Below are 25,316 nucleotides of genomic sequence, written 5' to 3'. Positions count from 1 at the left end.
TGACCACTCCAGGGTAAAGAGCACTTCAGGTGACCATAAAGTGTGTGAGTGAAGTGGACGAGTTAAGTGTAGCATGAGTCATTAAACCTGGACTGGTAGTTGACATGTCGGACTGACTGCATCTATGCAGTGTCGAGTCTCAGTTGTAATTGTCATGCACATGTCGTGCTCTTGAATTGTTTGCCCTTGGCGGGAAGCATTTTAATGTCCCTGTGGTGTGGTGCATGACATCATGGATAGATTTATAGATTAAATAGTTTAATTGTTTATTAATGAGGAAAACTGACTACATTGACTCTACTGTACCTTCTGTAAACACACTGTAGCATATTGTTGGTCCATTCATTCCAGATTGACATCAGTATTTATTCATTCTTAGACTAAATTAGCATCTTCATTAGCATTACTAGTTATGGTGGAATTATATTTGGCAATTCATGTGCCTCTTGCTTTTGTAAATTACATCCAAGTTTGCTTTCTAGCAGTCTGCTTCTTCCTTCCTTTTTGTTGGCTCACTTCTTGGTACATTACTGTGACCAACTACCACAAACCAGCGAAATAGTGCGAAACCATCCAGAGGAGAGTGTGTATCAAGTCACTCTTCCTTGTGCATGATACAAACAAAACACTTCTAAAAACATTGCTTCATAGCGCTACTCCACAAGGTACCTTTTTATTTATTTATTTATTTTAAAGGAGCAGATCCAAACTACATTTTATATCCAAAAGTTGCCGTCTTTCCTGTTGCAAGACGATCACAAGTCTGAAAATGCTTCCAGTCATGGAAAGTGAAGAGAAAAATGTGGATGTAATCCAGACGAGCTGCTGATTATCTGCCAGATTCCTTCAGTGTATGTGAATGTTTGTGATGTAGTATGATACTTTTAAAATCCAATTTCTACACAGATTTTGTGATATGGATTTTTTTTAAATCTAAAAATGATTTCAGGCTGAATAATTGTGTTCATTCATTTCTAATAACCACTACACTGGACTGTAGTAAAACAAAACGTGACTGATAGAGTTTTGTCAGTGTTTTGCTCTCTTTGTGAGTATTGGCTGTCTGGTCTTCAGTCTGGTTCCCTCTGGTTCTTGCTGTTTGCCTTCCGGATGGGCTTGATGTTCAACATATTGAACTTGGCTGAATAGTAAAGCACCCCAGCTCTTTGTCTTTTTCAAGTTAAATGAAAGCCAGAGATTGAAGCCAGGTTGCGCAGGCACTCGCTGATTCACTCACTCTCTAGTCTGGCAGGAAACACAGTCCTCACACACTATCCTAATCCTTGCATGCACGTACATACATCTCACACATGCACACACACACACACACACACTCAGAGGAGAAACAGTCCCAACCTGCATTCTTAGGACCATAATTAGAGATCATTTACAAGGATCAGGTTGAACATAATCTGGACAGGAGGTAACTAAAGCCTGGCCATCTTCGCTCTCTGTATGTGTGTGTGTGTGTTGAGGAGGGGGGTTCAGGTTGTCTATGTGTGTACAAGAGCCAGCTCACCCAGGAAACAGCCAAGGTGTGCCCCAAACATGAAGCTGGAAGGTGGGAAGGAGGGGCTGGGCAAACACAAGATGGAGCAATCTCTCTCTCTCTCTTGATGTTTGTGTTTCGCTGCAAACGGAAACACATGGTTTCACTGTATTTACTCTCCTTGTATGTTTGTGTTTGTTTGTGTCTGTCTGTGTATGCAGGTTGCACACGTGCACATTCCGCACGTCCATATCTAGCCTCACAAGTTGGTGTGAGGACCATTAAGTTATTAACTCAATCTTATCTGTGGAGTGATAAACCTAATGCATTTTGTGTGAAACATACACACACATGCCATAGTTTAAATACATCATCCACTGTGATAAGGAAGGCTATATCATAAATTTGTCAAAGAGCAAAGAAAATGATCAGTTACCTATTAATATCATGATGTGTAATATAAATAATAGCCTTTCGTGCTGTGTGTACATTAACTTGAAAGCGGTGTGTTGCTTATCAAGAAGCCAAGGCTATTAGTTCGTGTGTGTGTGTGTGTACGTGTGTGTGTGTGTTGTTTTCGACCACTAGATTACTTCTCATTCTCTGATATGTAATTGTTAAAAACTGGGTCAGGCTCAGGAGCGCAGACATTTGGATGGACACACACGCACAAACACACACAGGCACGGTGAATCAGTTCCAAACTCGTCTGAGGAAAATACAGTTTCATGTCACTTCAGTTTTGGACGCTCCAATTCCTTCCTGCTTTTCTTGGCACAGTGGTGGAGCAAAATTAAAACTAGAGAAAGCTGTGATTCAGCACTTTAGACTCTACCTTCATTGTTATTTTTTGAGAGATGTATTTCAAAACACTTCAGTTTGCGTATTAGGAGAGAGTTGAAAGAGAAAGAGAAAGATCTGTACCGCTCTCATGTCTATGTTTCAACTATGGAAAGGTGATTTGTTGACACTTATGCAGTTCTGTTCACCATCTCTGAGCTATTGTCAGAAATTCCCAGAATTTCCATCTCCAAACTGAATTAAATCAGGTTGCTGACATCAGTGATTTTGTACATCTTGGTTGCTTGTAATTACGGTTAAAGCGATATAGACGAATGCAGCATGTAACACCCCATAAAACCATTATTTGTTGCTTTTACATTTCTGTTTGTGTGTGCAAGTGTAAGAGCTTAGCTTAGCTTTGTCCCCCTGGTTCTATCTTTATGCTAAGCTACAAGCTAATTGCCCTCTGGATCCAGCTCCAAACTTAACACAGAGAGTGGTATTGATCCTCTCGCAACTCTCAGTTAGAAAGTACTATATGGTGATATAGTCACATATGTAATATAATAGGTCACATGTTTTGTTTCCTGCTTCTTCGTTCTTTGGCTCCAAGTGGCCAAAAGATTAGAACTTTGATACAAGCAGTTTCAGAGCAGGAACATGTAGATTCAGTTTCTGCACTTGGTATTGATGCAGTAGTGGTTTACCGTAATCAAACCTGTGATCTTCTCATATCAGGGCAGTCTAACAAGCAATTGTTCTCAAGTTGTTGTTCTCAATAGAGGTGTCACCATAGTAAAAAGACCCCCAAGGTATGTATTTGAAAGGTGAGAGAGTGGGTATGTACCGGGATTCTTTGAGGTTGTTCTCAGTTTTACGTTTCATGTTTTTGAGCACAAGTCTGTGATCTCCGATGCTTTGATGTGAGACAGGTTTAGGCTGAGCTGGTGCTGCTGGCAGCGAGAGAGCAGCGCTGTCCTATAGCGAGCTGGATCACAGTGTTTCCACAACACCAGAGCTGCGGGGTCATCGGTATAGTGAGCTTTGATGATAAAGAGTGGTGTCAGACTCCCATCAAGTTGGTATGAGTCTTTGCTTGTCTGTTTGGTGTGTGTATTTGCTCCCTGTTCTTCCCGTCAAAGCTGGCCTTTCTATGAAGCAAGACCTTGGAAAACGTCGGGGGGGAAACTTGGATGGCTTCCGTCTGATATGCTGCATGTGTGGTTTCACTTCAGCTGGCCTGACTGTGGGGCCTTGGGAGTTGGTAATCATATCTTAACGGATCTCTCCACAGACAGAAGGTTGCGAGCCAGTTTGGCACCGGCTTGACGCCAAATAGACTCCTGTAGCTGCACACACACAGACACACAAACCTGCCTGTCTTCTGTGGAAATAGGGCTTTCATTCATCGCCTCAGAGAGGAGTGTTCTCAGCATTACACAGTTAATCTTGTCATTAAATCTCTTGCTCTGTATTGCTGCTAAAAATGCTCACACTTACAGTTATTAGGGGCACAAATAAATTAGAAAACGTAATCACAAGTTTCTTAATGTGCATATATTCTCACACAGTCTAGTAGTAACTGATGGTTCCTTGTGTGTGAATCATTTCATTGGGTGGGACTGGAGACATATCTGTCAGAGTTAGTGGTCCTCATATGGCGGGTGGTCAGTCGGGCTGTGGTCAGCTGGTATGTCAGGAATTGGGTTGCTAAACAGATGGAGGCTGTCAGAATATGCAAGTGGTATTGCAACTGCTAGAAGTTACATACAGTGCATCTCTTTAATACTTCATTTGAAAGAAGGAAGGACAGGGTGGTGCCTGTTGGGAGTGTGAATTTAATTAGAATTTTAACGGCTCTCTGTGTGTGACATTTGCAACTCTGAGCATTAACAAATCATCAGGTCATTTTGAGAAGAAATGTTATATTTTACACATTGCCTGAAAGTACAATATTAAAGTTTATATACTTATATTTGTATTATATGTTGTCATAAAAGAGGGATCCCTCCTCTGCTGCTCTTTCTGAAGTTTTGGCCATTTGATTTTTCTCGTTAATTAAGTTTTTACAATGTTTTTTTCCCTCATCCAAATGGAGGATCTCAGAATAGAGGGTGTTTTAGTCCAAATAAAGCTAAAACTTTGAGTTTTAATGTAGCAACATCACGGTGACGGGCAGCAACAGCATGTATTGTATCTGCTGCTTTAAGTTTAGAGACACTAGCATATCAATTTCACTTAAATATATTAAAGATGCCGATTGTCTAGACAGTGGTCTTACTCGATTACAGCAATTACATGATGGCATCATGATTGATATGACAACCATATATTTAAAAATGCAATAAGCAGAGACTTTGTTTTGGCACTTAAACTAACAATGGCAGTACGTCACAACAAGTCAAAGGGTTGCATCGGTGTTGGCGTGTTGCTACATGTTGGTACAGATGGAGAGATTTTGAAATACAAACTAGGATGACCAGTTTATGGTCCTCAGAGACAGGATTGTACAACTTTTGAAGTTGGTACTTTTGTATGGCAACAATCATTTATTCCTTTATTTCAGTGCATGTTAGATGATCATTAAAAGATTACTGACATATATGTAGTCACATTAGTGTACAACATTTCAGGATGTGTAGGTATCCATTACTTTTAAATGACTATCACTTTATATTTTGTGCCAATAGTCACAATTTACAAGATATTTGCCTTCAAAAACAGCCCATAATACCTGGAGAAACACTGCATGTCCATGTTGCGGTAAAACAAGATGGCTTTCCCCCTTACTGGGTCTTTCTGAAAACTGTTTCCCAATATCCTTTGTGCTCACAGGGGTACCCCAATTGAGACCTCGCCATCTGGTGGTGTTAATAATTACAGTTGCATTTTCCCATCCGGTTACATATATGAGACAAAATCGATTAACAGAAATCTCTGTCTTTCTCATTTTTCTCTCTAGACGATTATAACTACCTGCCTGATGCGTTGCCTCCTCTTCCTGAAGTCCCGGACTCCGGCTCAGCCCTGAGCTCCGTTGACATACCGGTCCGCTGCCTCCGCAACCCTGCCTTCCGCCACGCCTCCTCGCGCTACTGCTCCGCCCACAGCATGGACTCCTCCCCCGACAGCGCCGAAAGGCCCATCAGTTACAGCTCCACCTCCTCCTCCGCCTCCTCCCGGGACAGTCACTGCTCGCTGGGCAGCCGCTCCACCCTCGTCCCCGCCCCTCACTGTAACCCGGTCACCTCAGACCAGGACTCCGGGGCGATTCGGTTGGAGCTGGTTCCGGCCCGCCAGCTGGGATGTGGAGAGGAAGATGACAGAAATGACAGAGGGATGGACACAGAGAGGGGGCTCGGGAGGCAGAGCAGTGGACAGACTCCGACAGAACATTCAGAGCCTGAGCTGAGCCTGGACAGAGGAGGAGAGCGGACGGGTCAGGTACAGGGACCCAAGACGTATGTGGACAGGGTGGTGCAGGAGATACTGGACACAGAGAGAACCTACGTCCAGGACCTGCGAAGCATTGTAGAGGTAAGCAGCAAAAATCCATAATAATATGACTTAGTTACTGAACACAACCTGTGTCAGAAATTGAGAGCAGAAGGATCCTACATATGGTCAGGACTTCAAAGGAACATTAGCACATTTGGCAGGACATCAAATGTTGAGTAAGGCCTTGAACAAATTTGTGCTTTTGTGAACTATATTAGTTCCAACTATGACGTCTCAACTTTCATTCGGGACGTTTGTGTGAAAGTAAATGATGATGATGAGGAGGAGTAATCGTGATTATTTTCTGAAGAATCTTCTTATCTGGAGGATTTGTTTACTTTTGGGTGTGAGGTTTTAAACATCAGTGGTTCCCGGCCTTTCAGCTTGTGACCCTTTAAACCAAAACGAGTCTGAGATAATAAACAGAAATTTTCATTCCAGTAATATGTTTTTTTTTTCTGATTTCTCATCCCATTAATCATCTCACAACCCCTAAGATTTATCTTAGTGGGGAGTGCTGACCCTAACAGAACCCCACTTTTAAATCAATAAATAGAGACAGAAATTAGAGTGGGAGAAAATGGTTTTAAACTTTTCAAAGGTCCAATCTTGCTCAGGCAAAAAAAATAAAAAGTTTCCAAAAAATCTTTATGAGCACCAGCTGATCCAGTTGAGGTCCAAGCGGCAGCAGTGGGATGCCATAAATGTGTTTCAGTCCTGCAACTGCTTGACCTTGGCCTTTTCAGGAATACAAGGTTTTAAATCACCAGATAACAAACATCCTTTTGGTCTTTGTGGTTTTCCTCACACACGTGACACACACGGTTTGTTGCCTGCTGGGAACTTTCAATACAATAAGGTCACCTGCGCTTGCAGGCAGGGTTTGGTCGAGTTACACGACACCGGTGCCTTTGTGCAGCTGGCAAAGGCACACATTCAAAACTTCAGACGTGCGCATGCACACGCATGTAAGCACACACACATACTGTATGCACACACACTCAGACAAATAGACTCTTTTTTTGAGGTTGGCTTTGAACTGAAAGGATACACATTGCCTCTAGTCAGCGCTTTAGTGGCTTTGTTTAGGACTGGGTGTAGTGGTTTGTATCAAAGGTTGCTTTCCTTTCTCTTTCCCTCCTCTTTGTTTCTCTGAGAAACTGTAAAAATGTGCAGTACAGATGTGATGCATGTTTTGCATTCTGCAGCTTAATTTAAATTGATTGCGTTGTGAAATGACAAAATGTTTGTGTGGAATATTTAGCATTTTGCATTTTTGCATGAGCTTTTCAGTTTTTATGCATGTATTGGAGCTTTGCCCACCTTTTAACATATCTCCCTTCTTAGCAATGCTTTCTCTCATACTCTATAGGCTGTCAGTTCATGGGCCAGTGTGAGTGTTTGTAGATTGTATGTGTCTGTTCCTGGGAGTTAGAAAGGTTCATAAGGAGAATAACTGTTGTCAAAAGAAAACAGGAAACTCATATTCCCCAAGAGACGGGATAAGCAGGGGGAGCGAGGTTTAGTTTTTGTGGTTTGGCCTGTCACTCCTGATCGATGTCCCACCCTCTCCTGTTCTCCTTCCTTTGCTCCCTCGCAGGAGGTGAGGAAAAGGGATAGAGAGAGAGGAAGGTAGGAAGAGGGATTTAGCTCCGAGATAACAATGTCTAAAGTAGGTTAGGAAAACACTGAACAGAGCTTAGACACTGCACTTAATAACCCTCTACCGCCTGTACTCTGCAGACCACCACATTAGTGAAACAGACCACCCAGTCGTGGACGACCACACTTACATGGCAGGACTGCCAAGTCTTCTTGGGAAAAGACACATGCATTTAGCCTTTCTTCACCCCTTTAATGACAGTTCCAGTCAGTGCACGGAGGATGGATTGCACTGATTGTATCTGTGTGAATAGAGCTTTTAACGTGACAGTTTACCTATTCTGAGGAGTAAACTCCAGCTGTTGGACACTACATGCACAACATCTATTATCAGCACTGTCCTGTGTGAGCTGGTCCCGCAACCTCCCTTTTCCATAATCCCTTTGCCCATGCTGCTTCCTGCAAGGGAAGAGGGTGTGACAGCCTCAACACAAATATTTACCCAGACTCTCCCGGGCTCACCTGTGTTTCATCTGTCAGCGGCGGTGTGACGTGCCGGTCGACACAAACTCATACCTCGCCTGTGTGTGTGAACCGTACGTGTGTATTTAGATTACTTACATGTGTAAGTTTCATGTAGTCTGTCAGTGTTTGCGAGATCGAATGCGTTTCTATGTGTGAATGTTGTGCGGTGTTTTTATTAGCTCTGCGTGATCACCCCTACTTTGCTCGATAAGCGAGTGTAAATGAGGCCAATCCATCATCCGCAAACAATCTCAAAGACAAAGCTCTGATCTTGCTTCCCCCCCCCCGCCTCCTTTTTCCAGGCCATTTGGAGTTGGCCAGGAATTTGGAAATAAGCTGAGAGCATCAGTTGGCCTGCAGAAATACTCAAAAGTAATGAGATTTGGATGTTTACACTCAGCATTGTCTAGAGGAACGACTTCCTACTGCGGTGTAGAGCGAGGGACGTGTTTGGTGTGTACTCGAAGGAGGTTAATGGTTAACACGAGAAAGTATCAAGTTTGTACATGTTATGTCTGATGCTTAGCAGGGAGTGTACCTTGAGAGGTGTGTGTTTGTGTGTTTGTGTGTGTGTGTGTGCGTGTCTAACTGAACGCTGCCTATTGTTGAGCTCAGTCAGGCTTTAACCGTGAGTGTGACGAGTGAAACGGGTCAAGCCGGGTCAGATCCGTGACCCCGTGGCTAATAAAGCATCACCTTACACATTACCTCCGATAGTCAACAAAATCTAAACATGACCCCGTGACATGACCTCCCAAACATAACCGCCGACCTGCCCGTGAGCGGGATTTCCATTATTATTCTGCAACTCAAATCCTCAAACCAAAATCTTGCCTTAAAGCTCTTGTTTAAACTTAAAACTCTCACTTACTGCATAGTGAATTAATGCTTCTGTCCTCTTAGTTAAGATTGTACTCTTTCTATTTCTATATCCCTCCTTCTGCCTAACCAAACACATTTTAATGGACTGCTGCCCAGGCTGAGGCACGTTATATTTTACTCATAATTTACTCACAATAATGAGTAAAATCATTACCAGGAACGGAAACCACAGCAGCAGACTCAAATTAAGCAAACAGACTTCTTCTTTTTGGGCTCGTTTAAAAAGACTCATAAAAAAATAGTGTTGTTTGTGATGAAATGAGCAGTGGATGTGTGTTTGTACATGTTTAGGGCAACCTGGTTCTTTTCTCAATGTTGTAACGTCTGTCCTGCCCAGTTGCAGACTGTGGTCTAGTGTGTAATGGTGCATTGGTAAACTGTAATGGTGCCGCCACCAGCATGCTTCCTCCTCCTGAGCCCCTATTCCATATCCGCCTGTAGTTTCATGTTTGAATACAGCTGCATGGATGGTTTAGTGTGTGTGTGTGCGTCTACATAAGTGTTCTTCTTGTGTAACTGTGTTGTTTGGTTGGACTAATGTTGGCAATTTTTATTTGCCTGGAGGAACAGATACTATCAGCGCCTCACCCATCTGTCAGTGAGACCGACGAGCAAGAGACGCAGAGTTGTAAGGAGCAGAGAGTCAGACGTGGACTTTTCTGTCTCCTGTCTGATTCAGATTTAGAGTTGTATGGACTCCAACTGCAATTACAGGCTATAGAGTACAAACAGTATAAAATTCAATAATGACAAAACATAGGTAACCAACTGGAATGAAGTGCAAAAAAAAAACAGCCTACAGCAGAAGATGTACTACTTTTTTGATCTCTCAAAAACAATCGTGCTGATTGACACAAAGAGAATAAACATGCTTGCAAAAGAGAATTTTACACTTAATAATCATTAGTACCTCTGCTACTGAGAGACCTTCCCGTCTGTCTTTCTCCACCTCTCACTTTCTTTCTGCGGGGCATACTGGGAGCCGAGGCTGGTGTTTAATCACACAGAGTCGTATCAGCAAGTCTTCACTAACGACAGCGATGGAAGCCGTGATAAGAGACAGAGAGTTAAGTCTTCCTGACTACCTGTTTTCCAACAAGGACCCGTGTTAAACCTGTGTTTCCCAGTATTGTGTTGTGTTACTGACTTATCAAGCTGCAAGAAAACACTGAAGCAAGTATTAAGCAGTGCATTACGTAGATGGATGGTCATTATTTACTGTTGCATCAGGGTTTTACAGTAAAGTTGTTTTCTAAAGCGTATTAAGAATTTTAATCTGTCTCTCTTGAAATCAGATGAGAAGATAAATGACCAGGATGTTTTAGTTTGTGCTTTATTTCTTAAAATTGCTTCTGTGCATACAACAGTTGTCATGGAGGTTCTGACAAATGATGAGTGAAATTATATTTTTCATGCATGTCCACTCACACTATTATAATGTAGTATTCATCTCATGTAGAATTTACAGGACGGAAGTGCGATAACCTGTAAAACATTTTGTACATAATTACAAGCAAAAAAAAGCAAATAAAAAAAGTGTCTGATAATGAAAGATGATATTTTCCTCTATGCAGTTGGTGAGTAAGTGACTGAACAGATTCAAGCTCATGGACAGCCAGGTGATTAACTTTCAAGACTGTAGCTTATATCGTAGTCAATTTATTGATGAGTAAACCCCAAAAAAACTTGTCCGTTGACCCTTTTATCTTGTTATCTTTGGTTCGCTGGACAGAATTCTCCGAAACCACCTTTCTGAAAGCCCTAAATTATACATGTTGTGATTTATTTCCATGACTCCTTAAATAAAGGAAAAGCTACTTAAGCAGTTGACAGGATGTGGAAATTCTCACACGTAAACAGATCACTCACAGAGCTTAATTATGTTTGGACACTGTGAGTGGTGCAAAGTCAAGTCAAGTGGAGCAAAGGTGAACAGAGCTTCGTGAGATACCAGGGTGAATTCTGTGTGAGTGTGATAGTGGTCCGAGTGTGTGTGTGTGTGCGCCAAGGCTGGTGCCAATCAAGATGTCAACCCTGTATAGTAGTTCCTCTCTCATGAATGTTCTTTCTCTCCCTCTTTCTCTCTCTCTTTCTCTCTGCAGGACTACTTGCAGTGTATCACTAACCAGTCTCGACTGGCCTTGAGCTCTGAGGATAAAGGCTCTCTATTTGGCAACATCCAGGACATCTTCCAATTCAACAGGTACAAAACACACACAAAAGTGCACACTTAAGACTTTCACTGTGGACTGTGACAGATTTAAGTCACAAACATAGACTCGAAATTTGACTACCGTGTTGACTTATATGAGACTCCCTAAAGACATTCACGACTGACATTTTTCAATCAGACAGCGACAGACAGGTCTTGCATAACGACATAACTTGAATATTTGATGATAGGCTTCATTCAAAGCACTCAGCTATTATTTACACAGCTTTGAAAACAAAATGTTCCAACGCGGTGTTATTCTAATGGTCAGCATTTTGTGTTTGAAGACTTGTTTTCGAGGACTTCTCAAGAACCGGAAATGTGACTTTGACAAGATTCCAAACTTGACTTACACTTGTCACGACTGACACGAGACTCAACTTGGACTTGGTCGAGAAGATTTTAGAAACAGCTCTGCAGCTCTAAACAGAAATATTCTCTTGTGTCTGTGAGGCTTAACAAACAATGTCCTGCTCGTAGTGAAACTGGGGCTGAGCCACCTGTTGATTCCTGGGAAGGGCGTTGTTGTGGCAGTCAGGTGTGTGTGTGTGTGTGTGTGTGTGTGTGTGTGTGTGTGTGTGTAATCAATCCCCGTCTGCATATTTGTCTCCTCCGGCACCGCTTTAAACTATGTGTATGTGTGTGTGTGTGTACGTGTGTGTTGCTTATTCAGACAAGATGGCTAGTTGAGTGTCAGCCATGGTGGTCTGGAGACACAAACATTTTCTTCCACCTATTCATTTATCAGCTGCCGTGCGTAGACAAACTGGCCAGTAAAAAGGAAGCATAAAAGCAGTTTTAAGGCGGTCACAATGACCTCATGCTTTAGCCATGAAACAATAACTTCACCAGTGACCTTCTTTTTTTCTCCACACACACACACACATCTATACACAGGAGTTGCCTGTTTGAATTCATGGAAGTTTCTCATTTGTTCAGAGGCAAGCGCCCTAAGACCTCATTTCTGTATCCAGGGTGACTCTTGCTCCTGAAATTCACTACAATTGTTTGGGACAATGAATCCTGGGAGAATTTTTTTTTAATGTTCATGTGTCTGTGTGATTGATGGATGAAAAAGAATAAGTTTACACATGTGTGTGTTTAAAGAAGTAGGAAATAATGGGTGCACATTTTAACATCAAATGCTGATTTCTTTGTCTCAGGGACTTGCTTCACGACCTCGAGAAGTGTAACGCCGACCCTGTGGCCATCGCCGAGTGCTTCGTATCCAAGGTAAAGCTGTTCACCTCCCTTCCCACCCCCACCTTCTTCCCCCCTCTTGTCTGTCTCCTTTGCATACACACACACTCCTATCTGGCTTGTTGAAACCTGTCCAAACAGCTGGTTCAGACTCACATGCACACACAGGCACACTTTGGGCAGAAAATAAGAAACAGACAACGTGCTAATATTAGAGTTAAGTTCCTCAAAAAAAAAAAAAAAAAAAAAAAAAAAAATCTCATGACGCTGCAGAAAGTCAATTAAATATAGTGAAGAGAGTAACATTATTTAGGTGGGGGGAATGTCAGTTTTAAGTGCAGCAGGAGGGCAGGGAAGAAGGAGGAATTTTAAGCACCGTCCAAGTATGTAATCACCTTTTTTACTGGAGAAGCAGGAGGGTGATAATTGTGATCAAGAAAAAACCGGACTCAGCAACTTTGCTCAGAGTAACACTGCTCCCACTGTCTGTGCCTTTCAGCTTTTATTCCTCTACCGTCCATGCCCCATAACACGATTGCACGATTATGTCCCATGATAATGCGCCGCATTCCAGCACTTCCTCTAAAACACTTTACATTCCCTCCCGACCCTACTGCAATTACACCCGATACCACAGAGCAACTGTCCTGACCGTGTATGAGAAAACAAGTCTCATTCTGCGTCACAGACTCTCGAAATACAGCAGATGTTGTCGTTACAAACCACTTTTATTGCAGCCCACAGCACCACGTAATTAAGTGAGATCCATAAACAAACCGACATGTTGACATCTTGTAACCGTCTGATTAATGTTACTGTTAGGAGAAAAAAAAAAAAGTGTTAACAGAAAATTGCACAGAAAAGAAGCAGTTTGGTGATCTTGATCCACCTTTTACTTGAGCTAATCTGCATTTTTTTATGTTGTTGTTGACAGGTATTCTGCAGCTTAGAGCCAGCTGAAAGTAAAACTCTGCCTCCTTAGGTTCCGATCACATCTCGCCTGGAGCCTCATGCTCCTGATAAATTCTCTCTCATGGGACTGGTACTCATACTGCAGATGTCCATTGAAAAACACATTGAAACTATTCCAAATTTTTTACTGGAGGAGCGGTAACAAGCTCCGGACTTGCTGCCGACAAGTCCTGCCCAGCACACACATACCTGCGTGTTTCACAGCAACCTGCATAGAATCACTTTTTACTGCCATTCTTCTTGCTGTAACACTTTTCCAAAACACACAAACGTTCACTGTTTGTGAAGTTAGTTGGATTAATAGAAAAACAGTTTCTCAAAATACATAAATACGGTTAAGCTGCAGTCATGACTTAGTATATCAAGATGCTTCCCACTTAGCACCTGAAATCCCTGCACCGTATTTAACTGCTATGTTTAATGTGGCCGTGATTTAATAAAAAAAAAATCATAATCTGTCATCATTGTAAATCTGACTTTTAAGTCTGTTTTGTCAAATTTAGCCTGAGTATGCATTTTAAACAATAGAGAATTGACCGAATCACTTTTACACAACCTATGAAGACATCATGTTTCCACTGAGATTGAAGGTTTATTCTCCTCCTTGAAAAGAGCAGTTTACAAAATAGTCTCACTTCAAGGTCTATTAGTAGCTGTACGTTGGAGTTTTTGATCATATTACGCAATCTTCCTAAGCAAATGAAGCTGTCATGGAAATGTACATGTTCCGAATTTTTAAATGTCACTCTTGACCTTGTTCAGCACGATGAGTCCTTCAAATTTTCAGATAAAAAACAGAAATCTGATCATCAGTTCTGTGAGAAATGAGTGAATCTCATTGGAAAAGGAAGGCAGACTGTGTGATACGATCAAACCATAAAGTCTGTAGATCAAACGCTCTAATGGACAGCTACTAATGGACCTTGTGATGAGATTGTTTTGACAATCATGTTTCCCTAGATGGTTCATTACATTCCTTTATAGTATATTCTTATCCGTATCATATTCAAAAGTAGCTCAGATTTTTGACATCTACATAGCTGTTGATGTTGAAAGCTTGCTCTTGATTTTTCTGCCTGAATTTTTTTTTTTCAATGCGTGTGAGTGTGTGTACAAGTGTGTTAAGGGTCTGTGTGTTTAGGCCTGTCTTGTATAGATTTGTCATAGAGTGCGTTTAATACAGTCATACGAGTGCTGGGTCATGAGCCAGACCTCCTCCTGGAAACATTTAGTCACGGCTGACCATCACGCCCTTTAGCATTGAGACATCCAAGGACTAACTTCCGTGTGTGAGCGGGTGTGTGTGTGTGTGTGTGTGTGTGTGTGTGTGTGTGTGTATGCATGTGTGACCCGATCATTTGACAGGCTGACTTCTGGTAATAGGGTTGTAACCAGAATAGTAACCTGAGTTCTTCTGTATTACTGAAAGTTAGTCATGGTTGCTAAGAAGAACCCAGAAAAACCACAAAACCTCCTTTTCACTATCTGCTGTGAAATGTGCACACACACCTGCACACACAAACGCAGAGAGATAATACTTTTCTAGTCTCCGCAGCCAAGAATCACAACCCAGCTCGATGTTTGGAGAAGAGACAAATCTAGTTGTAAATCTCTGCCTCTCTCTCAGATAATTGGCTACCTATCCCCATGTTCCTCTCTGTTCGACTAAATCCTAACTGTGCAACGTGTTGAGTGAGCCTGTAGAGCGTTTTATGAGTTGCGACATGCTGACTGAAGTGCAGAGAACACAATTACAAGATATGAAGGATTTTTTTTTCGCCCCTAGTGATCTATCGGGTTCAGGGCTCATCTGATGACTCACTGTGAGCAGTTCGGTCTTGACAAATTAGTATAAAAACATAATCTGCTACTTTATTACTTCGTCATTAAAATGATGAGCAGGCGCTGATGCAACTAGATATTTCAGTCGGTGGTCACAGCTCAAAAAAAGTAGAAATATTTCATGTTGTTTGTATCTTGATACTCTTGAGAAGGATATTTTTGATCTTCATCATGCAGCATTTGGATATTGTGATTATATGATTTTAGTAAAGCTTGCATATATTTCTGAAAGGGAAGTATATTATAGATCTGGGTTATTTCAGGGTCTGCTGGTTTCCTGGTTCGGTTCAAAGAGAGTGTGCAGACGTGTGTGTGTGTGTGTGTTTCCATGTCAGTGTGTCGTGTCTGCATGTGCCCACATGCATGCTCTGCACAAATTTGTATTCCATAGAAGCGTTTATGTATCTTGTGGTCTTGTGTTCACGGAGCGAAGAAATATTAAGAGTGTGTGTTAGTGTGTGTCATCAGAAATCGATGGTGGCACATCTGGTTGTGTTTAGGCCTGGTCTGTGGCGGCAGACTGCTGGAGACGAGGAGGAGAGCTCTGCTCTTCAATTTAGAACGGTTCCCACAGAGCACCTCAGGCTAACAAATCATGAGAGGCTGTGTGTGTGTGCGTGCGTGTGTGTGTGTGTTCTCCTCGTTTGTGCTGCACATTTCAGTGGGATGCACTGTTTGTGTCTGCATAGGTAGGTGCAATTGTTTGCTGAGGCGGTTTGAATAGAAATCTATATTTACATTCAGCAACATAACATTCGCACACATCCAGTCTATACTCTAAGTTTACTATGAGTCCCATGTAGGACGTCCACAGTGCTGCATGTCTGTGTGTGTCTGTACATTATGAACCAGGACAGACTTCTATCGTCTGCCCTGCGTGTTTATGATGGGGCTTCCTGATAGCTGTCCGCATCCTGCGACCCCCGTTTGTGTTTATGGACAGAAATAGATTTCAATTAGACTGTCACGTTATGCAACAACAAGGGGTTCATCTTGAGGCCTGCAAGCGAGCGACATGAGAGGGAGAGAGAAGGAATGCAAGATTATGAAAGAGGAGAAAATTAGAAGAATATGCATAGAATGACAAGATGGCATGAAAAAATGTGTTGCAGAAATAGAAATCAAGACACAGTTTTGAGAGCAAAGGAAGTTTCTTAGAGGAAAGAGAAAGAGGTTCATCCCGGCTTTGATAAGTCATGCCATCTCTGATGTCTTTGATGTTCAGAGAGGCATGCAAGGTGGGCAAAGTCTCAATTAAAGGGGCGGCAATGAAGTACGAGGGGATATTTAATCCGTGCTCTCAGGGCTGTCGGGATAAACAGAGACTTAAAAGCCAGGACGCAGGCTAATCATAAGCTACAGGGTTGACTTTCAATTAGTAGCAGTGAGTGGAGGAGAGAGGATGCCTTGTCTGTGGGCTCAGAGTGTGTAGAGCTGTAAACATGACACAGTTGACCAGTCATCTACACTACAATGAACAGCTGCAGATACAGTATGAGCAGTGATGAACAGGCGGTAAGGCGGATAAATCTTGACCTTTTTAAAGGACACACTAGTGGGTTACTATGTTCATTTATGACATGGCAGGTATATTTTACTTTACAGGTACTCATTTTGCAAACAATAAACACATTTTTATACTGTTCCAGGCATTCATTGGTTTCAAATCATTTACGAATGATATAAAATTTCTGCAGGAGGCTTTTGAAACTTGCTTTGTCGGTGTAATCCAAATATAAAGTTTGTGATTTGTAGTTAAAGAGTTAAAATGTGCAAACATACTGGTATAGGCCTCTAATTAGTGTTACTGTAATTATATTGGACCAAAACCACCAAAAATCAATAAAAAATATCATCAAGGATGCACCTTTTTGCTTTTTCCCCTCAAATTGTTAGTTTAAAATGCAGCACAAATAATTACTGCATATTAAAGTATGTGAATGCATGCCTTTTTATTCAAATTGGGGTCAAATTAACTGCTACATCCTTGAATGTACCTGCTAAGACTCCCAAATGCTCACAATCATTACATGACATCACTCCATGTCGCTCTTTTTCTTCTCTTTACAAGTTGTAACTCTTCAGTTACTCCTTTAATTGTTTCCTGTTACATAAATGTGTCAACTCATTTGTCTTCTTTTTTTTTCTCCCCAGAGTGAAGAATTCCACATTTACACCCAGTACTGCACGAACTACCCACGGTAAGTCAGCTACTGTCTGTCTCTTTGTGTGTGTTTGTCCCTATTTCTGTATACGAGACAGTGAGTCTACTGTACAAAATCCTCCCGTCGTCATTGTCGTCCTATCATGATCTCATCTCCATATACCTTCTTCCCAGCGTCTCACATAACTCCATTGTGTATGTCGATCAATGCGTTACCCTTTTTACCCTCCCTGACAAACTGACACGTTCTATAGAAGCAACCTCAGCAGGAGTCAAAGTGTCTACTGGCGGTTGTGCCTCAGGGTCTCTCTACCTCTCTCCTCCCCTCCCTCTTGCTCCATTTTTTTTCTTTCATTCTTTTATTTGCTGCTTATTGACAGAGTTACAGCTCACACACTGACAGATGGGGTATTATAGTTGTCACCTTATCATACCTAACGCTGTTAATGTTTTATTCTGCTTTGTGTGAGTGTGGTCCTATGGGACGTATACTGTGTGATCGAATGGGCTGAAACGTGAGGCTCTTCTTCATGCCAAGATACACTGCACCTACCAAACACACCCTCTTCTCTGGCTTACCATTGTTCTTCCCCAGTGTACGATAAGGCACGTGGGCATGACACTATTTACAAGCTAATGATGACTAATTGAATGCTGATTGTGTGCGCGTGTGTGAGAGGGAGACAGTGTGTGTGTGTGTGTGTGCGTGTGTCTGAAGGGGCTATTGTCAGCTGTTTGAGATAGACCTTCTCCCACATCCACACCACAGCTGGTGACCCAAACCAAGGTCACACATGACAGACAAACACACACACACACACACACACACACGCTCACACATGGGAGACACTCGCACATAGACACACGCACACACACACAGGCTGCAGATGTATCTCGGTCATGCTGAGCTCTAAGGTCGGGTTTCCTCCAGAACAATGCGAGGCCTGTGTGGAGCTGCACTGGAATTTAGACATACAGACATGAACATGCATGCGTGCACGTACACACACACACACACACGCACACACACACACGCACGCACACAAAAGAAAGAGACAAGTTTGGGGCAAGTCACAAATGTCTTTCTCTGTCATTTTCCACTGCGCACACACACACACACATGCAGCCTCCACTTGTTGGTTAAAAAGGTTCTTTATTCCCCAGTAGGTCACAGAAAACTAGCTCCACTGACATGTAAATTTGGGGTTTACAGGGTTGTACAGTGCTGCCGTTTTAGTAGAAGATGCACCAAACATCTTTCTTATGTTGCTTTAGATCATTATGGAAGAGTCACATATTCAGCGTGAGATTGGTATGATATTGAGAGTTGGATGGGATCTCAAGCAATCATCATGCGCCAATGCAAAAACTCCTTTCCTGGTCTTTCAGATGGTTTTATTATATAAAATCAAATTGATGTTCATTGCAATTAACTGTGCTCCACTGTTACTCAATACATGTAAACAGATTTCTTTACCAGCTCATGTTATTTTAAGTACAATTATGATTGGATAATTCGTTTAAACAACATAATTTTGTGAAATTACAACAAAACATGATCATATACAATGCCACTGAAAGTTGATAACAATGATTCAAATTACTGCCCAGGCCAAAGGGAGAACATTTCCTTATTTAGTAATCTCTGTCAATGCATACATTACAGCTCTCATTTGTTATTACTGTCAAATTATGGTTTACTACACATCCTTGATATCTCATTCACCTTGTTTTGTCTCCCCAGGTCGGTGGCTGTGCTAACAGAGTGCATGAGGAACAAGGCGTTGGCCAAGTTTTTCCGCGAGCGCCAGGAATCTCTGAGTCACTCCTTGCCCCTAGGCTCCTACCTGCTCAAGCCAGTGCAGAGGATCCTCAAGTACCATCTACTGCTGCATGTACGTCTGTCTGTTGTCTCTCTCGCTTAACGCACGCTTACACACACGCACAAACAATTATTCCTCACCCAAAGAAATGCAAGCGCAGGCAACCACTTGCAAGTGCACAGCACATACACTCTCAATGGCACACAAACAAAAAAAAGTAATTTTTTATTGTTTTCTTAATCTATACCACTGCAAATGGATGTGTATGATTAAATAGCAGCATTTCTGACTCAGTTCCCAGTGACAATCTCCATTGGAGAAGGCAAATGTTTAAACATATGGTGCCCAGTATGCATGTTCCCGTGCCTGTAAATTCATAGCTTTCACCACAGTGTATGTAGGAATGTGTGTTTATTTGCAGAAACACACATGGGTGTATGTAAACATGTATCCCTTTGCATGTGAACATGCTTGCATCAAGTTTGTCTGGCTATGTGCAAGTGCTAACCTCCAACGGTTTGTGGTTGCTGCCTCTCTACATGTGCTGTGCAGGAGATAGCCAACCACATGGAGAAGGACACGGAGACCTACGAGGTTGTGCAGGAGGCCATAGACACCATGCAGAGAGTGGCTTGGCACATCAATGACATGAAGAGGAAACACGAGCACGCCGTTAGGTTGCAGGTACGACGAATGAACACACACAAAATAAGAATGATTGTGCAAAAATGTTAGTCTATTCAGGACTGTCAGTGTCCCACTTGCTCAAAACCTCTCCTGAATCCATTAAATTGTTCCAAGTGTGTGAACTCCTCCATAATGTATCCTGCACATTTTCCATGTCTCTCATCATTCCTACAACTAAAACAGACACGGCCTGTTTCAAGTCTTTTTCGAGGAGCCAATTCTTTTATTGTTCTGCGGAACAGTTATGTGAGCTCTAGGTTCGAATCAGCCAGGGCTCTGATCCTCTCCACGTCTTACACAAGTCTCTGCATTTTCCACTGGGCTAATGATGGCCTTGCATAAGGAGGACACATAAAAGGGATGCTTGTTTCTTTTATCAGCTGGGAGCCAGAATGTTCAGATGAATGCAACAATGCGTGTTGAAGTGTTCACAGTCTGGAGGAAGGATTGGGGCAGATAGAAATTTTCAAGTGTTTTTTAAATTTTCCTTATGTCTTATGTCTTTTTACCCTTTTTATTTTTCCTTGACCTTTTTGTTTCACTGTCTAGTCTCTCTCCCTCTATCTAGTAGTATAAAACATCTCCCTCCTCCTCCTTCACACTTTCTTTAAACAATATACACCCTTTCTTTTTCATTTATTTTCTGCATATGGCTTTTTTCAGTATTTTATTTTAGTCCTTTTTAAACCAGGCCTATTGTTGCATTTATTTTTCTCACAAGATATTTTTGTGATTGCACAATCTTTAAACTTATTCAACTCTGCTCACTCTCTGTATTTTCTGTGCTCGCTGCAGGAAATCCAGAGCCTGCTGACCAACTGGAAGGGCCCTGATCTGATTGGCTATGGAGAGCTGGTTCTTGAAGGAACGTTTCGTCTGCAGCGAGCCAAGAATGAAAGGACCCTCTTCCTGTTTGACAAACTTTTGCTCATCACCAAGAAACGAGAAGAAACCTACACATACAAGGCTCACATCCTGGTCAGTCATGCTACTCTAAGACACTAGGCGACAACCGTTTTCTGCTCTGTAACAGTATTTTTAACGCGACTTCCTACCTGTCCCTTGCAGTGCTGTAACCTGATGCTGGTGGAAGTTATTCCTAAAGAGCCCCTGAGTTTCAGTGTGTTCCACTACAAGAATCCCAAACTACAGCACACAGTCCAGGTACATTGCAATAACAAAAGCCCAAGACATTGTGAATGCAATTACATGTTTGGTTTAAACCGTGCAGCTACCAGCAGCATTGAGCAAGAGAGCAATCAGAAAGTGTGACGGTTATTTGCAGGTGTCTGATTGTTTTGTAGAGCATCAGCTCACCTCACCGAGTTGCTCAGACACGTTGAGTGTTAGGAGGTTAATGCCGGTCATTGTTGTTACCTAAACACTGTGTTTTGGACAAGCACTGAAAGAGAAAAGATAATCTGTATGATGTAAGAAAGCCACGTTCCAAATTTTTTTAGGGTTTAGCCCAACCTTCTCAACTGACTTTTAAAATGCATGTCTGATATTATCTTTGTTGTGATGTTTCGTGCTCTGCCCGCAGGCCAAATCCCAGCAAGACAAGCGCATGTGGATCTTACACCTCAAGAGGCTCATACTTGAAAACCACCCTGCCAAAATCCCTGCCAAGGTAAGAACAGCTTGTCTCCTGACGGCTCCCTCCCTGTTCACTTATGGTGTATACACAGACTTTTAGTGGGATGTGTTGGAAATGTCACTCCCTCTCACCCACTTCCTTTCTTCTTCATCATCCTCTTCTTCTTCTTCTTCCTCTTCTCCCTCTTCTTCTTCATCTTTCCTTGCCTTAGCTTTTTCCTCTTACTTTCCTTTCATGTGCTCTGATTTCTTCTTATTATTTTCTGTCTCTTCATCTGCTTTTCGCTCTCGGGGTGGGGGGTGGGGGGGATGAGGTGAAGGTTATTGAGAAAGTTCACTGTGATTACATAAAGAGGCTGCTTGTGAAGTGCCATACTTGTTCACAACAGTTGAGTCAAGACTATGGTGTGGCGCCACCTAGTGTCAAATCTTATGTTCACCCTTTATCGAACCTGCTGAACTCATTTTTCTCACTCATTTTATTACTCTAATTCTAGGCCAAGCAAGCCATTTTGGAGATGGATGCAATGCGTAAGTGCCAATGTACCTGACATTTGTGTTGGAAAATAAATATAACAATAATCTGATATAATCATATTCTACAATATATTTTAATGTTTCTTCTTTGTTGTGTAACATCTCTCCCCTCATTTCTACAGATCATCCCGGGTTTCATTACAGCCCTGATGGTGACAAGAAGGATTCCCCTCAAACGAAGGAGGGCCCTACCCCTCGTAGAGGACGCAGGAAAGGTGAGAAATATAGAAGTTACGGAATTTAAGAAATAACACACTTTGCATGACTGAACATTAAGAAAACATAATTTATTTATTTGTCTTCTCAGAACCTCTATCCAAGTTATTGAAGACTGCCAAGCAGAATGCTGCCAACACTGATGGTGAAAAGGTGAGTGATGACCAGAGATGATGAACAGTTTAAAGAATACATTCTTAATTTTTCAAATCTGTCTTAAAACAATATTCAGGTACTCAAATAAACATTTTTCTTGGTGCAATCATTCCTCTTGTTCACACTGGCCATTAACAGATCCCTTCCTAATGTGCTTACAATGTAAGTGATTATTTAAGTTTATCTGAAGCTAATATGAAGCTTCAGCTGTCCAAGTTAGTCAAATCAAGTAGATATCTTTCAAAGGTCTTTTTTAATATCAAATTCCCTCTTTTTGTAACAATCCTTCCACTGCAGCTCAACAGGGAAAGCATTGTCTGGGAAAACACAAAGAAATCATTTTATAATTAAAAAAACTTGGAAAATATCTACTTGATTTGACTAACTCAGACTGCTGAAGCCTCATATTAACATCATATAAATTTTTAAATAAATTATTTCTTATATCAAGGACTGTAGATTTTGTCCTCCATCACTTCCATTTGAAGCACATATAAAGTGGATCTTTAAATGGCTAGTATTAGCAGGACGAATGAACTGAGCAAGCAAAACCTCTTTCAGTGTTCATATGGGCACCTGACTGTTGTTTTAATATTGACTTCAAAAATTGTGGATCCTTTAAAGTTGAGGAGCAAGAGAATACACAAAACACACCAACACACAGAAGTTAACCTTTTAACTTGAAAACTTGCCCCCCTCCAGCGAACAAGCCTGGGTGCCACCCTGCTCTCTCCAGTGTCCCAGCTGGCTCTGGGCACAATTGGTCGCAGCCGCAGCCTCATCAACCAATCACAGGAGTCTCTGGACCCTGGCGATCATTATGACCACAGTGACAGAGAGGAAGGGGAGGAGCCACATCAGCAAGATGCTGATGATGAGGATGACAGTGGTCTGGTAGGTTTAAACTGACCAAAAGACTTCATTAATTAAACTAAATTAATTAAATGTTAATTGACATTCATTCATTCATGTTCTTGCAGTGTTGATTCCACATTCATTTTTTGTCTTGTTTATAAATTTTGTAACTCTGCATTCAGGGAGGTGGAAAGAGGCTGCGAGTTCCTGGCAAAAGCAGTAGGAAGAGGCTGAATCCACAGGCATCTGTCGATAGTATAGAACAGTGGAAAACCTTCAACATGAGTCCTTCAGACCTACAGGTATGGTTTTGATTCAAAGCTGCAGAGTGGTAACTGAGAAATTAATTGTGATACAACAAGTAATTTCTGCTGTCCTTCCCCTCAGAGAGCCAGAGAATCCCTCGTGAGAGAAGGAAGTCACCATCCGCCACTCCTCAGGACACCTAACGTGACAGAGGAACCTCCAGACTCTCCTGTTCCCTCCGTAATAGTGACAGAAAGTGACCATTCTGTGAGGAACATTTGGGCAGACCACCGGGCTCGCAGGGCCATGTTCCCCACCAGACAGCGAACCATGCAGCCTGATGACGAGGAGGAGGACATCTACCAGATGTTTGTTCCCACAGAGCCAAGCGGACCAGAACCAGAGACTCCCACAGAGAGGTCAGAGGCCACCTTGTCGCCCAGGACAGCTCGGCCTTGTAGCTGGCACGTTGAACAAGTTCCCACTGTGCAGGTTGACCCTCCACCCAGTGAGAACAGAGTTTTGCGGAGGGCAAGCAGTGCAGGGGAGAAGGCTACAGAGGCTCGACAGAGTCCTGACGATGACCAGTCCGGTCACAGCAACCTGGAAGTGATTCACACTGAATCATCCAGCAATGACATATCTGGATCCTCATCAGCCGAGCAGCTGACAATAGACGATATTGAAAATGTATATGACAACATCAGCTATGAGGACCTGAAGAGCATGGGCCTTATTAGAAGAGACCCGGAGGAATGCCAGTCACGGAACGAGACTTTTACACTTGCACAGGGTTCCCAGGGCCAGGCAGCAAGGGCGTCAAATGCTCCAGAGGTTCCAAGGGTTACTGAGCCTATCATCGAACCAGGCAGTTCCTCTGAGAGCAATCGGTCCTCCACACAGGAAGGGAAGCCATTTGGGACATGTGAGCTCAAGATAGTGGAGGAGAACATCTATGACACCATCTGTTTTAGGGAGCCCCCGTCAAAGGAGCTCAAAGGCATGAATGAAGGCAATAAACTTAAACAAGAGAGAGACAGTCTGCTGGCCTCAGAACAAGATCTGACTGGAAGCATCGGAGGGTTTGTATCCGAGGAGAGCCTCCGCTTCGGAGAGGATGAAGGACCATCCTCCCATCATGCTCTGTGTTCTTCAGAACCAGATTATTCCTCCTCATCCGCTTCAGAGACCTTCTCCCAACGCTCACAGAAAGGGGATAAGATGTCAGAGCAGGTCGACGAGATCTGGAACGACTTGGAAAACTACATCAAGAACAATGAAAAGAAAGCTGACCGACTGCCTGCTGCCTTCCCAGTTAGTGGCAGTGAGTCTCCCAAGAAGACCACCTCAGTCAAAAACACTTCTACAAAGAGCGCCCCTGTCATTAGTCCCCAAGCAGCCAGCCCCACAGCTAAGAGTCCCCCAGCACATCAGCCGAAACCCCCGCCTGTAAGCTCAACACCATCATTCACCATCCCAGTCATCAACCTCCCTGACCTCCAAAGCGAAGGCACCACTGAAGAAGAAAGCCACAGTCCTTCTCCTACTTCACGCCCGCTGCCGGTCACCCCAGAACCCCTCCCAGGCACAGTGAAGAGCATTCGTAACAGACTGGCTCGCCTCAGCAGCGGCAGCTTCCGCCTAGAGGATGACGACCTGGTGGAACTTCCTCCAAAAAAAAACCCTCAGAAGGAGAATCCCATCAAGGATATCCACAGTTTGTTTCCAGGAGAGCTGGCAGGTCTGGACTCACCGCTGGCCTCTTCCTCCCTCCTGTTGGGTGAGTCCGTGGACTTCCCCTTGGAACTGATGGACAAAAACAAGAGCCGGGTGTTCCTGATGGCACGGCAATATAGCCAGAAGATTAAGAAAGCCAACCAGCTACTGCGCATGAGGAGCATGGACCCTGGAGATTCTTGTACTCGGGCAAGAGCTGAGAAGAAGCAGAAAGACCTGGCAGCCATCTTAGAGGAAAAGAAACAAGGGGGAGCTGCCATAGGTAAGGAAAAACTTTTAGATCTAGTTTCTAAG

At 42.7% G+C, this 25,316-nt stretch overlaps 1 protein-coding gene across 3 annotated transcripts in view; it reads left to right on the top strand.

Annotated features, from left to right (window-relative positions):
• The window catches only part of LOC137169029 (pleckstrin homology domain-containing family G member 1), a 75,775-nt gene that overhangs the window by 47,094 nt on the left and 3,365 nt on the right, over nt 1-25,316 (top strand). For all 3 annotated transcript variants that reach the window (XM_067571965.1, XM_067571967.1, XM_067571966.1), the window contains exons 2-16: nt 5,235-5,809; nt 10,882-10,982; nt 12,155-12,224; nt 17,160-17,206; nt 18,914-19,064; nt 19,545-19,676; nt 20,475-20,657; nt 20,748-20,843; nt 21,223-21,309; nt 21,773-21,806; nt 21,935-22,027; nt 22,120-22,181; nt 22,887-23,078; nt 23,222-23,341; nt 23,427-25,284. In XM_067571965.1, coding sequence (XP_067428066.1) covers nt 5,235-5,809; nt 10,882-10,982; nt 12,155-12,224; nt 17,160-17,206; nt 18,914-19,064; nt 19,545-19,676; nt 20,475-20,657; nt 20,748-20,843; nt 21,223-21,309; nt 21,773-21,806; nt 21,935-22,027; nt 22,120-22,181; nt 22,887-23,078; nt 23,222-23,341; nt 23,427-25,284 — 3,801 coding nt within the window. The remainder of the gene's footprint in view (nt 1-5,234; nt 5,810-10,881; nt 10,983-12,154; nt 12,225-17,159; nt 17,207-18,913; nt 19,065-19,544; nt 19,677-20,474; nt 20,658-20,747; nt 20,844-21,222; nt 21,310-21,772; nt 21,807-21,934; nt 22,028-22,119; nt 22,182-22,886; nt 23,079-23,221; nt 23,342-23,426; nt 25,285-25,316) is intronic.

The sequence above is a fragment of the Thunnus thynnus genome, chromosome 18 (assembly GCF_963924715.1).
Source record: "Thunnus thynnus chromosome 18, fThuThy2.1, whole genome shotgun sequence".
Lineage (NCBI taxonomy): Eukaryota > Metazoa > Chordata > Actinopteri > Scombriformes > Scombridae > Thunnus > Thunnus thynnus.
This window is presented reverse-complemented; position numbering and strand designations above follow the sequence as displayed.